A 13,066-nucleotide genomic window follows, 5' to 3' on the forward strand; every position below is an offset into this window, starting at 1 on the left:
TTGAGCTGGGAGTCAGGAGTTACTGTTTCTCACTTGTTTCTTCCATTTGGTTTCAAAGAAGCAGGAAGGCTACACGTTCCCCTTATCCCAGGCTTCAGTGTTTATAGTAATAAACTGATTGCTCAGAGCAAAATGAAATGAAACAGGCTATAGATAGGTTTAGTTCTTCAGCTGTACTGATAAAGTTATCGCACGTAGCTTCTGACATTGTCAAATAGGTTAGCTGCACACCAAAGTAAGAATAGTTTCTAATACTAAAAAGCACAGAAGACAATGAATAATTGAAGGAAATTACTTACATTTACTAAGGAGATAACAAGCAATTAAAATCGTGCTAATAATACAGTTAATTTTGTTATGGCATAACAATAATTTTATTGTGGCGTATCAGTTTACACTCACCCAGCTGTGCAATGGATTTTGAAACTGCCATGGAATACCTTACTTCATCAGATAAATCCTTTTTTTGAAATGGTAACCTGCAAAATGAAATAAAAAAATATTACAACTATGCTTAAAACACTGCAGAATAACACTTTAATCAAGCCACCAGAAAAGCTCAACAGCTTTTCTCTTCTTCCTTGATATTTTTTGCAATTAAGGACTCTTTTTCCAGGACAATACATTCTTTGCAATGCTGATTCTCCACCGAAAGTTCCAGTTCCATAATCTGCAATTACATTTTGGCAATTAGTGATACATGTTCATAGATAATATTTTCATAATTCATATTTGGTGCAATAAGAAATACTGAATAAACAAATGTCATTTAAATGTGGATGATTAAATCCTGGAACCTAGGCACTATCAGGCTATTGCAGAGCTAGACTATGCATAGACATGTGCAGAGGTAGAAAAAAATGATCATATCCCTGTGCAAGACCTCTTGAAATGGATAAAAATAAAACCAATAAACTGACTCCAAATAGCCCAATGACAAATTTATTTTTAAAAACAGGATATTAAGAAATAGTCAATAACATTTGCAAAATAGTCAGATATGACATAAACATGTAAGTGCTAAAAATTCTCTAATAGTAAACATTACAATATTATGCTAAGGTCTCTGAAGCTCACAGTATACAAGCAGCTTTCCAGTAGGTTTACCTCTGTAAACATAGCCAGGGAAAAAGAAAGGAGAGAGCAAACAGTGGAATAAATGGGGGAGAAAAAAAAAGAAACAGACATTGAAAAAAAAGTGGGAAGAAGACAGGTAAACAGAAGCAGTCATAAGAGCGGAAAATTTTACTACAGGAGTTCTAGTATCTGAAAGGAAATTTTAAATAACAGCCCCTCCCTCTAGTTACAGGCTTCTGTTTGTCATATGAAGTAGCAGTGAATTGTGGGGGAATTTCCATAGTACAGAAATTAAAGGAAAACCGAAGGATACAATCTTCCAAAATATATTCATTGCAGAAACCACAATTATTGCTGAATTGCTGTAAAAGACGAAAAGTCTTACAACTACATTTTATCGACTTCATACACTCATTCTCAGTTTTGTCACGCTTCTGCCAAACGCTGAAGAAAATGAAACTTCATGATGTACTTTCTCACTCTCCACTGTGTGGCAGCAAAGGAAAACAGTACAACTGATGGTGCTTAGGGAACTAAAAGATTCAGCTGATAAGTTCTGTTTATTAGACCTAACAGCTGAGAGGAAGCTATGTAAAAACCTATTTGACTCTCTGGTTTACTATGCGACTCATTTTCTGTCTGGCATAATTTTTCTCTTCCTTACTCTCTACAATTATAAGTAAATACAGGAGTAACTGTAGTTACAAGCATTCCATAAGTAACTTCATTAAATTATCGAGGAGAAAACTACGGACAAGTGTGTATAACATCTGAATTCTATTCTACAAATAATTTAAAGTACAGTAAGACAATGAAGATGCCCAGAAGTTCATGCAATATGTTTTAAAATTAATTATGAATCCCAAATCCTCCAATTGTTGTGGTTCTTTCTCTTCTGCAATATGGCTTGTCATTTTGTAAAGTTTGCCTTCAGGTATTAAAGTGTCTTTGTGTCACCTCAGGTTTTTAAACTCACTTAGAGAGCTTGTTTGAAACAGCAAAATGTACCTCAGCAAGACTTAGCTGCTGAATCTTTTGAGGCCAGCAGTCCCAGAACAACTTACTCTAGGCAACAAGACACCTTGGGGAATCTTTCTTCCAAGCAAGGTGGGGCCAATTACAGTACAGTTTTGAAGGATGTAATATGTACCTCCACAGATACTGAACTGCTACAATGGCTCCCTCCTTCAGGCCAAGAGAAATCGGACTCAAGGAAAACACAGTTCATGAAAAGGAAGGGTGATATAACAGATGCCTTGCAGATATAGATGCCTGGTAGATGGATGGTGTATGGATATGTCAGTTGCCTTAGAAAATGTATGAACATGTTAATAAGCAGTTTAAATCTCTAAAAGAAGGGCTGAAATACTTACCCACATAATTTAATAAGTTCACATAAAGGCTCAGTGAAAGCTTCTTGTTCATTCATTTTCTCTGCACACAGCTTAAGAATTTCAATTATTTGTGCCAAATCCTTAAGGGGCTTTTAATTTAAAGTTAAGGAAATCAGATTGTTTGTACTGCTATGAATCAGAAGAAAAAGTTGAAAACTGTATTCATCACACTTCAAAGACAGAACCAAGAAAAAACATGGCCGATGCTTTTAAAGTTAGATGTCTAAAACGGAGCATATGAGTCAATACTTAGGCTCTTCGAAGCAAATCTGATTTAGCTTTCTTATCAGCTGAACTCACTGGAAGTTCAGCACTGAATATCTAAAAATACAGGATGAAAAGTTTTTACATCACGGTGTCATATTTACCTATCTAAATTCTGAGACAGCCTTGAGGTATTTAAATTCTCTCCCACTCTAGTCCCAAGTGAGTAATTAAAGTTTGAAAATCTGGACCCAAACATACATTGATATTATCTAATTTAGGGTAGAGGCACAAGATCAAAACTGAACAGATCACTGAGACTGAGAAGTTAGTACCAATCCACTGACTCATGGAAACTGCCTGTAAGTGCTTAGCCACAAGTCAATTGTGAAGTAATGAGATAGCTTAAATCACTGTGGCAATTAGCTGAACTGTATGAAATAAATCACATTTTTCCATATGCCTACACCCTCCCTGGTCCTTCTGATTATTGGAAGGCTTTCAATTTGTACTGTAAGTATGAAAAAAGTTTCAGATAAATTAGTCTGACTTTATTTTCCTTTAAAATGTCTCCTCACTGGAAGTCATTGCTATTTTATCTGCTGCTTCTTAAGTAGTGACAATTATTATGCTTGTCTATTCTGAGTTGAAAGTACACTAATTACATTTTGAACACTTTCAACCACTGTACAGGTGAGATGCCTCTACTGAATTTTGTAGTAAATTAATCTAGCATCCAAGAATCTTCCTAACCTACCAACCTTGGCTATGTGTGCACAAGGCCAATGATGAGAACGTATGTGGACCACCACTGCTCTCCATGCGGAAGCACAGCACATCACAGAATGCTTTGGTGAAAAGTCAGAGTATTATCATAAATAAACCACCCCGACTTCAGAATTCTACAGTGGCAAAAAGGATACAAGCCCGTTTTCAAAACGCTTGACTACCTTCTTGAGAGTTTTCAGCTGCTCTTTTTCCAAATCTTTCTTAAGTGAAAGAATGAAAAGCAGGTTTTAATTGCAATTTCCCTTAGAACATTAAATGATTATGTTTATCTCCCTTTAAGTTTAAATGAAAGTGGAAACCAGATCAAAAAATCACAAGACACAATGGAATTCCGAAAGTGCTTTGCAACAGGATTAGCTCCGTGATCAAGCCTCATTTGTAAGTACAGAGACTGCACTCTTGTAACTGAAGAGGCTTTTTAAAACTCTTATCTTTTGTTCAAATGTGTGGGCTCTTTCTCTTAAATTCTTTGGGATTCTGTGGAAGACAAATAAGAAAACCAAACCTATGTCACACATGACATACATCTATAAAAATGTAGACCTAAGTGGCTTAGAGTGGAGCTCTGCCATCTCTAGGAAACAGTCTGCAAATTCAAAGTTGAAAACAACTGAAGTGAGGATATGTCAGGGTGTGTCAGCAATACAGAGCATTCATTCCAGCTCTTCCAAGCACCTCCGTGCTGGGCAAGAGCACTGCAGCTTGTGGCAGGCCAGAAAGCTGTTTCGGGAATCTACAAGCCCATAATCCTAAGGGCATTTTATCATTTATCTTATACTCTCTGGAGAAGCAGTAAACAATATCATCCAGCACATTTTTCTGCAGTCAGTAAGTTTATTCTATCAGCTCTGTATAAAAAGGGGAAAATAAAAGGACATGAACTACTTCTCTGTGGGGCATTAACTTAAAATGTGGTATGTTTAACTGAGTTCTTGTTTTAAAAATAGAAATTACTAATTTTTTAGATCAAAAATAACTGATGGCTTGGTGAATTTAGTCTGCCAAATCTTCTTGTGGAGACCAAAAATAGCCTGTGGAAGTCCATGAGATTACGCTCTCCTGTGTGCCTAGGCACTGAACTTTGTATATTTCTCCCTTAAAATCACCTCCCTGGAGAAATGTTAGCAGTTAACTTGGGCAATTTCATAAATTCCTGACATACTTTCAGTAACTGTATGCATTTCTGTTTCTCAGCTGTAGGTTTCAGCACTCAAAATCTCCCAGATAAGCTAGAAATTTTTCACATCTAGTTTTTAAATGCACATGCTTTTGTCTTTTTTTTTTTTCCGAAAAGTGTCTGTGTGAGGACGTACTGGGTTATAAAAATATATATATATATTTAATATAAAAACATCATTGACACCATTCTCTATTACAATGACCATTTTCAGAAGAAGTTTTCAAATACCAGAACAAATACTTCAGCTTTGTGCTCTGTAGCCCTGGCCACCAGTGACGTCTGGTTTATTTAGGGCAGGTATTAAAGTAATTGTAGAAAACATTTTTCTAAGCCCCATTACTACCTATGTAATTGAAATAATGGGGTATCAGGCTTACTTACTGAGTCTGAATCTTCGAGTAGTTTGATGACGTGATTCAGATCCACTGATCTTAACTGTGTATCCTGGAAAAGTCACACTTTTAACTTTTTTTTCTTTTTTAGACTGCGCTTAAAAGTGCTTAAACCTTAAAATGTAAAAGTGCTGCATTGAACCAACACGAATCTGCCCACGGATGGGTAAATCCAAGGCTGTGTGTGGAGCAGAAACCAGGCCTTCTTCTCAGCCCGATGTAGCGGCCAGGCCAAGCCAGGCCAGGGCATGCCAAGCCAAGCCAAGCCAAGCCAAGCCAAGCCAGGCCAGGCCAGGCCAGGCCAGGCCAAGCCAAGCCAAGCCAAGCCAAGCCAGGCCAGGGCATGCCAAGCCAAGCCAAGCCAAGCCAAGCCAAGCCAAGCCAGGGCAGGGCAGGGCAGGGCAGGCCCGGCCAGGCCAGGCCAGGCCAGGGCAGCACCTCCCGGCCGGCGGCGGCTGCAGCAGCGGGGCTGGCGGCTGCCTCCTGGCCGCGGAGGAGCTCACCTGGACGGCTCCGAGGTCCCCGCCGGCGTCCGAGGCGTTCCTGCGGCGCTGCCCACCGCAGCGAGAGGGGCCGGGGTCCGGCGACAGCGCAGGGAAGGGGGCCGGGGAGCGAGAGGGCGCCCGTGAAGCGGGGAGCTCGGGCAGGAAAGACATGGTGCCGCCGCCACCGCTGCCCGGCCGCCGCGGCACCAGCGCGGCCCCGCGCCGTTGCCAAGGGAGCGGGGCGGTGCCACCTCCCGGCGCACGGGCCCAGGCCCGCGGCTGCCGCGGCCGTGTCACCTCGCTCGCCGAGCTGGGCCGGCTCCGCCTGCCGGCACCGACCGAGGCGGCGGGCAGCGGGGTCCCGCGGGCTGTGAGGGCCGCCGGGGTGCGGGGTGTCGCGGTGCTCCCCGTGCCCCCCCGGCCTGCAGGCCCCACTCCTGCCCCTCATTCTGGTGCTACATCTGGACACCTCTGCCACGACACCCACGTTTTACACCCCCTCCACCCTTCTAGTACTGCCATTTCATGCCCTGCCATAAAATGCTTCCTCAGCGAGAAAACCATTTCCCCACCCTGTGCAGAGGCTGGGCTTTCCCACTTGCTGGGGAGCTGGAGGGAAGAGACTGGTCGATCCGTAACTTCTGATCATCAAAATTCCCACATGAGAGATCTCTCGAGATAAACCATAGGGTAGAGGGGACTGCCTGGGCTGGGGTAGCCTGACTGTGGGGAGGAGGGGGAAAGGAGTCTTTTCTCTGCATAGACCGATACAAAACAGATGACTAATGCCTGGAAAGTAGTAAAGGCAGGGATGGAAGCGTAAGTGGATTTGGTTATTTTCTACTTGCTCACAGTTTTCATCCCTAGGTTTGCTACAGCATCTCTCAGCTGTGAGCACAGCTGCTCCTACGGGGATACACGTACGCCTAATGGCTGTGCAGTCATATTCTGAAACGCTGTCTCCAAGATGGGAGCATGGCTGAGCCTGCCAATGCCAGACTGTCTGGGAACACCAGGCCCTTGCTGGGTTTACTGTGTTGGGTGGACGTGCCTGGAGGAAGAGAGCTGGGTATCCAAGAGTGGCTGCAGCAAAACATGACACCTCACGCTGTGGTCACAGGCTCTCTGCTGGGCTGCTGACTCCAGCTGCCCTTTGTAGGACCAGGATACACTTTGGACAATTTGCACATGCTTGGATATGCACATATCCCAAGCCCTTGACTGCAGGTGATATCGACCTCAGTTTTCATTAACAAGTATTTTTTAACTTCTGTGGTTCCAAAGAAACATTTTAATACATGAATAAATGTACGAAATGCTAGGATAGCTGTTTCAATCTCCAGACAGTTTTTATAGGAAAAGAAGCAATTGACAAAAGAAACAAGAAAGAAACCTTTATGGCTCCAACTATAACCCATACAGTTCTTACCTTCACTCTTCCCAGCTTGCATGCTACACCCCTCCCATTTCATACCCGCCTTCTTCAGAAATAAGGTGCATATCATGTTTAGTACTCACATATGCTATACAGTTCTCCTTCCATCAAAGGGGAAATAAACTATACCACATGTCCCCATCCACACTCTGCATTTTGTAGAAGTTCCTCCTGTATGCAACTCCAAAATGATAGCAAAAATATAGCCTCGCATAGAATGGGACTCCAGTTTGGAAAATGCAATGACCACCTTGACATCCTTAACCTTTGGGGTTGCATTCATAGGAACACAGGTCATACAATGGCAGGACCTGTAGGACATTACAGTGCATTCACCTAACGTGACGATGCAGCAGCCAGTCTTGGAGCTGGTGTTTGATGCTTTTCATCCATCCATGTACACACATCTCTCCATTCCTCTAACCATTTTACTAGCCCTTCCATGTTCTACTTAAAGACTTGTTTCTGTGAACATATTCTCAGTGGCGGTCTTGTATCTGGGCCTACACTGGATGGTACAAGATTTTTTATTAAGTATCTGAGATGAATTGTAATGACAATGCTTACAGGTCTGCAAGCAGTTAGCACTGAACAAACTGGATTATATATTTTCTTGCTTGGTGCCCACATACTTACTGAAGTTGTATGTATTAAAAGTTTTTAAGCTTATGAAAAAAAAGCATTAAAATTTTATTTTATTGTGGCTTAAGTGGTTTTAATTTCTATTGCTTGTGTTTTGAATGACAAATGTATGGAGAACTATACCACACAGACTAAATTGGGCAACTTAGTCTGTAAATTATAAGCTTAGGTCACATGCCACTTGTTGGCTGACTGTTCCAAAGATCATATTGCAAAGCTCCATTTGTTCACTGTGCACCTTCTTCATAAATGAAGCTTTTAGAAAACGGGATGAAAGTTACACTGTGCAAGCTTGACTACAGGGATTCTGCTGCCCTTGGCAAATGTCCATCCTCAAAAACCTGTGAAAATATTTACCTAACACTTTTCTGGCCCAAACAGGCTTATATTGTATTTTTGTCACATCTACCTCTTCCATTGGTAAGAAATACCATTCGAGATATCAAGGCTATAATACCTTACTTCTGAGAGTATTAATTCACAAGTATTAAGTCTTACAAATGCTAGGAAATATATTTAAAAAGTAGACGTGATGTAGAGAGGATTTCTATTTTGATTGAGGACAGACTCTTTAGGTGTGAAGAGACCTCATTCTTGAGGTAAAGTTAAAGTTCATAAAACTACAGGACTGTGTTGTCAAATGTGTAGGACACAGCCATGCGTTAGAAGATCAAGGTTCTGTGTCTAGGTCTGCCATTAATCTCCTGTTGACTTTGCCGAGTGAATTATTTCCTCTACCAGTCTGTATTTGCTGCCTTACAAATTAGGCTGCAAACTTCTGAAAGCCTACTATTCAGTACAGGATACACCTTTCATGTGCTGCAATGGGGGTCTTCAGTCCTAGCCAAGTTATGTCCTCGCCTTGGCTGTATTGAACCTGTAGACCTTTTCCAAAACCACCTGCCCTGCTTATCAAACATGACTTTATATAGCTCAAACTGAGCTTTATAGTACAGAAATCAGAGTCTTTCCAAGAATCAGTCTGTTGACTCCTTGTTTTCCTTTTCATTCTCATTTCTTTTTTTAGTCAGTAGAAGGGGAAAAAGAAGCGGGGGGCATAGAAGAGGAAAGTGCAGAACTGTCCTGCCAGACCTCCTGTGTTTGATACCCACAGAAAAAAGAACAGACCTGTGAAGTGGCTGGCAGTAGACTCAACCTTAAACCTGTAAAGTCAACAGAGCTTGCAGCATCTGGATTTACCTGCCTATACTACTAAAATACAGTGTTCAGGTAGGGTGGTATGGATTTGAGGGGGACTTTCACGATGATCTTTATTATTCTAAGGAAACGCAGTAAGTCCCAGTAGACAGAACTTACACTTTTGTACAGTGCAATGTACAAGTGGACAAAGGTGCAAGTTCTGGGCCCCAGCTGCTAGTGTAGTATGAACACTCAGTAAATAGAGAAATAGGGTGAGATTTAAAAAAAAGCTAAGAAAAGTCAGACTTCAAGGACCAAACCCTTACTGCTACATCACACATGGCACAAATAGATTTAAATATTCTTAATTTTAAAGATACCTAAATTCCATTTGGGAATCTGGGAAGGCTGTCTAACTCAATGTGAAAGCAGTGTGAATCCTGCCAGCTTCACTGACTCATGCATCTTGACTTCTCTGAGCTCAGAACAGTTTATGCTGCTGACCTGCAGTTAAGCAGGATTTTACCTCTTGTATTCTTTTCCACTTTCCTCTTATGTTGGCATAAGCCTCTTTGGAAAAAAGTTATATATTTCCAAATGAAGGATTGCAAAGTAGTTCACCTGTTTTTCTCATTTAAACAGTAATGCTTTCTCACACACAAAACCAAACAGGAAGAGTGTCTCCATCTGGCAAACTTGTGCCTAGCAGCCTCACTTCTGCCAAACTTTTTGTTTGCTGAATGAAAAGTGGACTGAATATATGCTGATAGTACTGTAGTGTTCACTCTGTGTTCTGAAAACATGGAGAATACCTTATAGTAGGATATGGGATATAGCTTTCCAGTGTGAGATATCTGTTTTCCAGCCATTGCAAAAGAAACAAATTGCCCTTCAGAATTTGACAAACTCACATTCAAGTTCTACCTCTCAGAGAAAATGTTGATCAGAGCACACATGTATTACAAAGAAAAGCAAGCTAAAATTTATTATGCATAAGTACAGGAGAAAAACCCAAATACTTGACATTGACTTTTTATTGATTTTTGTGTAAAACACAGTCTATGGAAAAATAGATAAAAGCATTACTAATAATTTATAATAGCCCTGTTCAGAGAGACAGCAAATTGACAAACACAACTACAAAGAGAATATTGCACATGAGAAACATACTATGCTCACTGCAAGACACTGCCAGCAAGGCATGAGAAACAATATATAATGACAGAGATCATTGTTCAAGTCAGTTCAATGTGTCACTTATTTTAAGGGCTGTAATCTAATTAATTCAAGCAGTATTGTATAATGATACAATATCAGTACTGCAACATTACTCATTACATTGATAGAAAATACTACAGGATGAACAGCCAAGAAATAAAAAACTTGTATATTAGGAGATGCACTGTCTGAAAGTGCTATGAATACACATCCATTACCACTACATATATGAAAATATTATACTGAAAAACTCAATCTATCTAATTTTTATGCACCTGATATATCTAACTTTCAGAGGAAACCTTCACATTCAGAGGAAAGCTGTTTCCTAACTATATTCATACCTGTGAAATTTATAGCCACTTGGGAACTCACTGCCTTATATTAATTAATAATTTCCTTTACTGCTAGTTGGGCAGCATGTATAGCTAATAACACATAGACACACATAGACACACAGACATATTATTTTATAGGCAATTAATGCCAAATAAAAATACAAATGTACTTTCTCATGTTGGCACTTCAGATAATGCACAACATTTGAACAAAAAGTTAAACGTGGCACCAATTCACAGTAACCATTACCACAAGCTAGATACGCAAAGAACTTGCAAAACAATTACAAAATAATTAATCTCTAAATAATTCAAGAGCATGAGTACTTAATTAACTTGTACACAGTTGCCACAGTTAATAGAACTGTACGATAAAAATAAAGACACATATGGAACTGTAATAGAACTGTATTTTAGACAATGTTAAGAAAGATTACCTTAATATTCATAGAAAACAAACAACCTGTTGCTAAATACATAGAGGTCTCCATATCATGTGTACAGTTCTGTATTACATATTAGCACTATTTTTTTTTACTGAACAGTAAAAAAGATAAATGTTTATTTCATTTTTCATTAGGGAGTAAGCAATTATATAAAGCTACACAAAAATATTTTTATGGCAGGCTATTCCTCAAAATATGTATTTATTCTCCTAAGTAACTAAAGATGTCTGAATGAATTTAGTTGTTCATATTTAGGCAATTGAAACTAAACTTTTAGCCTCAGGTCTTTTTTCCAATGAGAAGTCCTAATGCGAATTCTTCTACAGAAATCGACGTGCTTGATTGCATGAATAAAGACTCCTTATGTGACTAAACATATGTATGATATGATACGTAATGTGTAGTAAATCCATGAGTGTCACTTTACTTTCAGACAACAGCATCTTGTTCAAGTGAATTAGTCCTTAAAGAACACTACAAGATATTAAATCACAAGTCAACTTGTTATTCTAATTAAGAAGTAAATAGATGGCCTAACAGGAAACCATAAGTCATTTTGCAGCACAAATATTTCACAAAATGTTTTCATATATTTGATCTGAAAATATAATCTATTTATTAATACTTCAATATTTCAACCTTTCAAGTAACTTATAAAATGAAAACACATTTTTAATTTTCTACACACACAGCTTGAAAAAAAGAACACATCATTATTCTCTCCAGACACCTTTGGCAGTTCAAAATTTAACAGTTTAAACATTCTTGAAGAAATCTAACAATGAAATAACTTTTTGCATAGGAAAGAGGGCCAATACATTTCTGTATATTCTGTCAGTGGTTGCGTTACAGTACAATATATATGGACTTTGACAGTAATTTTCAGCTAGTACAGTATCTTAGTTCTGCAACGTTATCGCTATTGCATCAAACAAATTAAATAATTGTAGGGAACATGGATGTTAATTACCTGTTCTACAGATGTGTAGAATTACTATAAAATAATAGCAGCATATATAATTTTGAAATGTAATCAGAGTGTCAGCAGTAATGGTTTCTGCCCTAAATTTGTTCAGAGGAATGAAATTCTGCTCTCAGTTATACCATCCATTTTAGTGATTTTCATCAGCTTTCATGCACAGGACTGGGGTAGAATGAGGCATGGTATTTATCCCATTAAAATTCTCCAAGACTGCGTATTCTAAGATTTTTTAAAATTAATTTTATTTAAAGGATTGAAGCACAAATGCCTAAGCTTTGTGTGGTTTCCCTCTGCAATAATGGAATATGAAACAGGCCAGGAAATTCAGTTACATATAATTCTGCAAGCCTTTCAAGAAACATACAGCTTTCTGTATTGGAATATATTTACAGACAGTCAAAGTAAGTTGGAAGCTGTAATTGTCATTTGTTCTTCATTTTTATCTGAAATCTCATTCGTACTAATTTAGGCTCCTTTCTATCTCCAACAAGGACAGGTTTTTCACTTAATGTCTAGAATGTTTGACAAAATAATATAGTGCTTGTGTATCACCACAACTATCACTGAAATAGCTGCATATTGGAGGAGGGACAATAAAATTAGTACCTTGAAACTAACTGATTTTGGAAAAAAGAAAGAATGTAAACTTTAAAAATTAATTTGATAGATTTATTCAACTTTTTTTTCTCTTTTGTCTTTTCCTTTCTTTTTCTGTAAAAAACTTTCAAATTTCTAAAAAAGTTGGATAGTTATTTTGAGGAAGCAGCTATTAAATACAGTAGTCCAGAGGCAGCCCCTGTCTCAAATAAATCTGAAATCACTGATCTCCAAGAAGCTGAGAGGTTGTCAGGAGAAGAGTCACTGGACATATGCCCTCTTTTTGGAAGCATCTGCCACTTGTTAGCTATTGGAGGCAAGGCTCAAAGACCTTAGTCTGACCAATTATAGCTGCTATTATCGTTTACTTTTCAAAAAATGGTGAAATAAAATGAATTTTCTCTTTCCAACTGCTTACCCCCACTGGGTAAAAAGTTAAAAAGGAGGATAAAACTGAGTTTTCCAACTATTTGAAATGGAAAATTTGTGAACTGAAAAAAAATTCTCAAATTTCTGTTGACACACATGAAATACTGTTGAATTTTTTTTTTTTTTCAAAAAAATGTTTTCACAAACCTCCATTTTCAAAAATAGCTCACTGACTTCTCATTCGATACAAAACATGTTTAAAGACATACAAGGATGCTTTAATTCTGGAAAAAATAATGCAAATATTTGATTTTTCATCTCTAGATTTGAACATGCTTAAAATGAAAGAAAGTTCAACTTGCTATTGATTTGCAACAA

At 38.7% G+C, this 13,066-nt stretch overlaps 1 protein-coding gene across 1 annotated transcript in view; it reads right to left on the reverse strand.

Moving 5' to 3' along the window:
- CFAP69 (cilia and flagella associated protein 69) overlaps nt 1-5,692 on the reverse strand; it is a 28,378-nt gene extending 22,686 nt beyond the window's left edge. Inside the window, exons 1-5 of the mRNA XM_068405227.1 lie at nt 5,540-5,692; nt 5,026-5,088; nt 3,599-3,664; nt 2,451-2,560; nt 403-479 (exon numbers count right to left, since the gene is read on the reverse strand). Of these exons, the coding sequence (XP_068261328.1) occupies nt 403-479; nt 2,451-2,560; nt 3,599-3,664; nt 5,026-5,088; nt 5,540-5,692 (469 nt within the window). The remainder of the gene's footprint in view (nt 1-402; nt 480-2,450; nt 2,561-3,598; nt 3,665-5,025; nt 5,089-5,539) is intronic.
- Between the last annotated feature and the right edge of the window lie 7,374 nt (nt 5,693-13,066).

Source organism: Nyctibius grandis, chromosome 7, assembly GCF_013368605.1.
Source record: "Nyctibius grandis isolate bNycGra1 chromosome 7, bNycGra1.pri, whole genome shotgun sequence".
NCBI classification, from domain to species: Eukaryota; Metazoa; Chordata; class Aves; order Nyctibiiformes; family Nyctibiidae; genus Nyctibius; species Nyctibius grandis.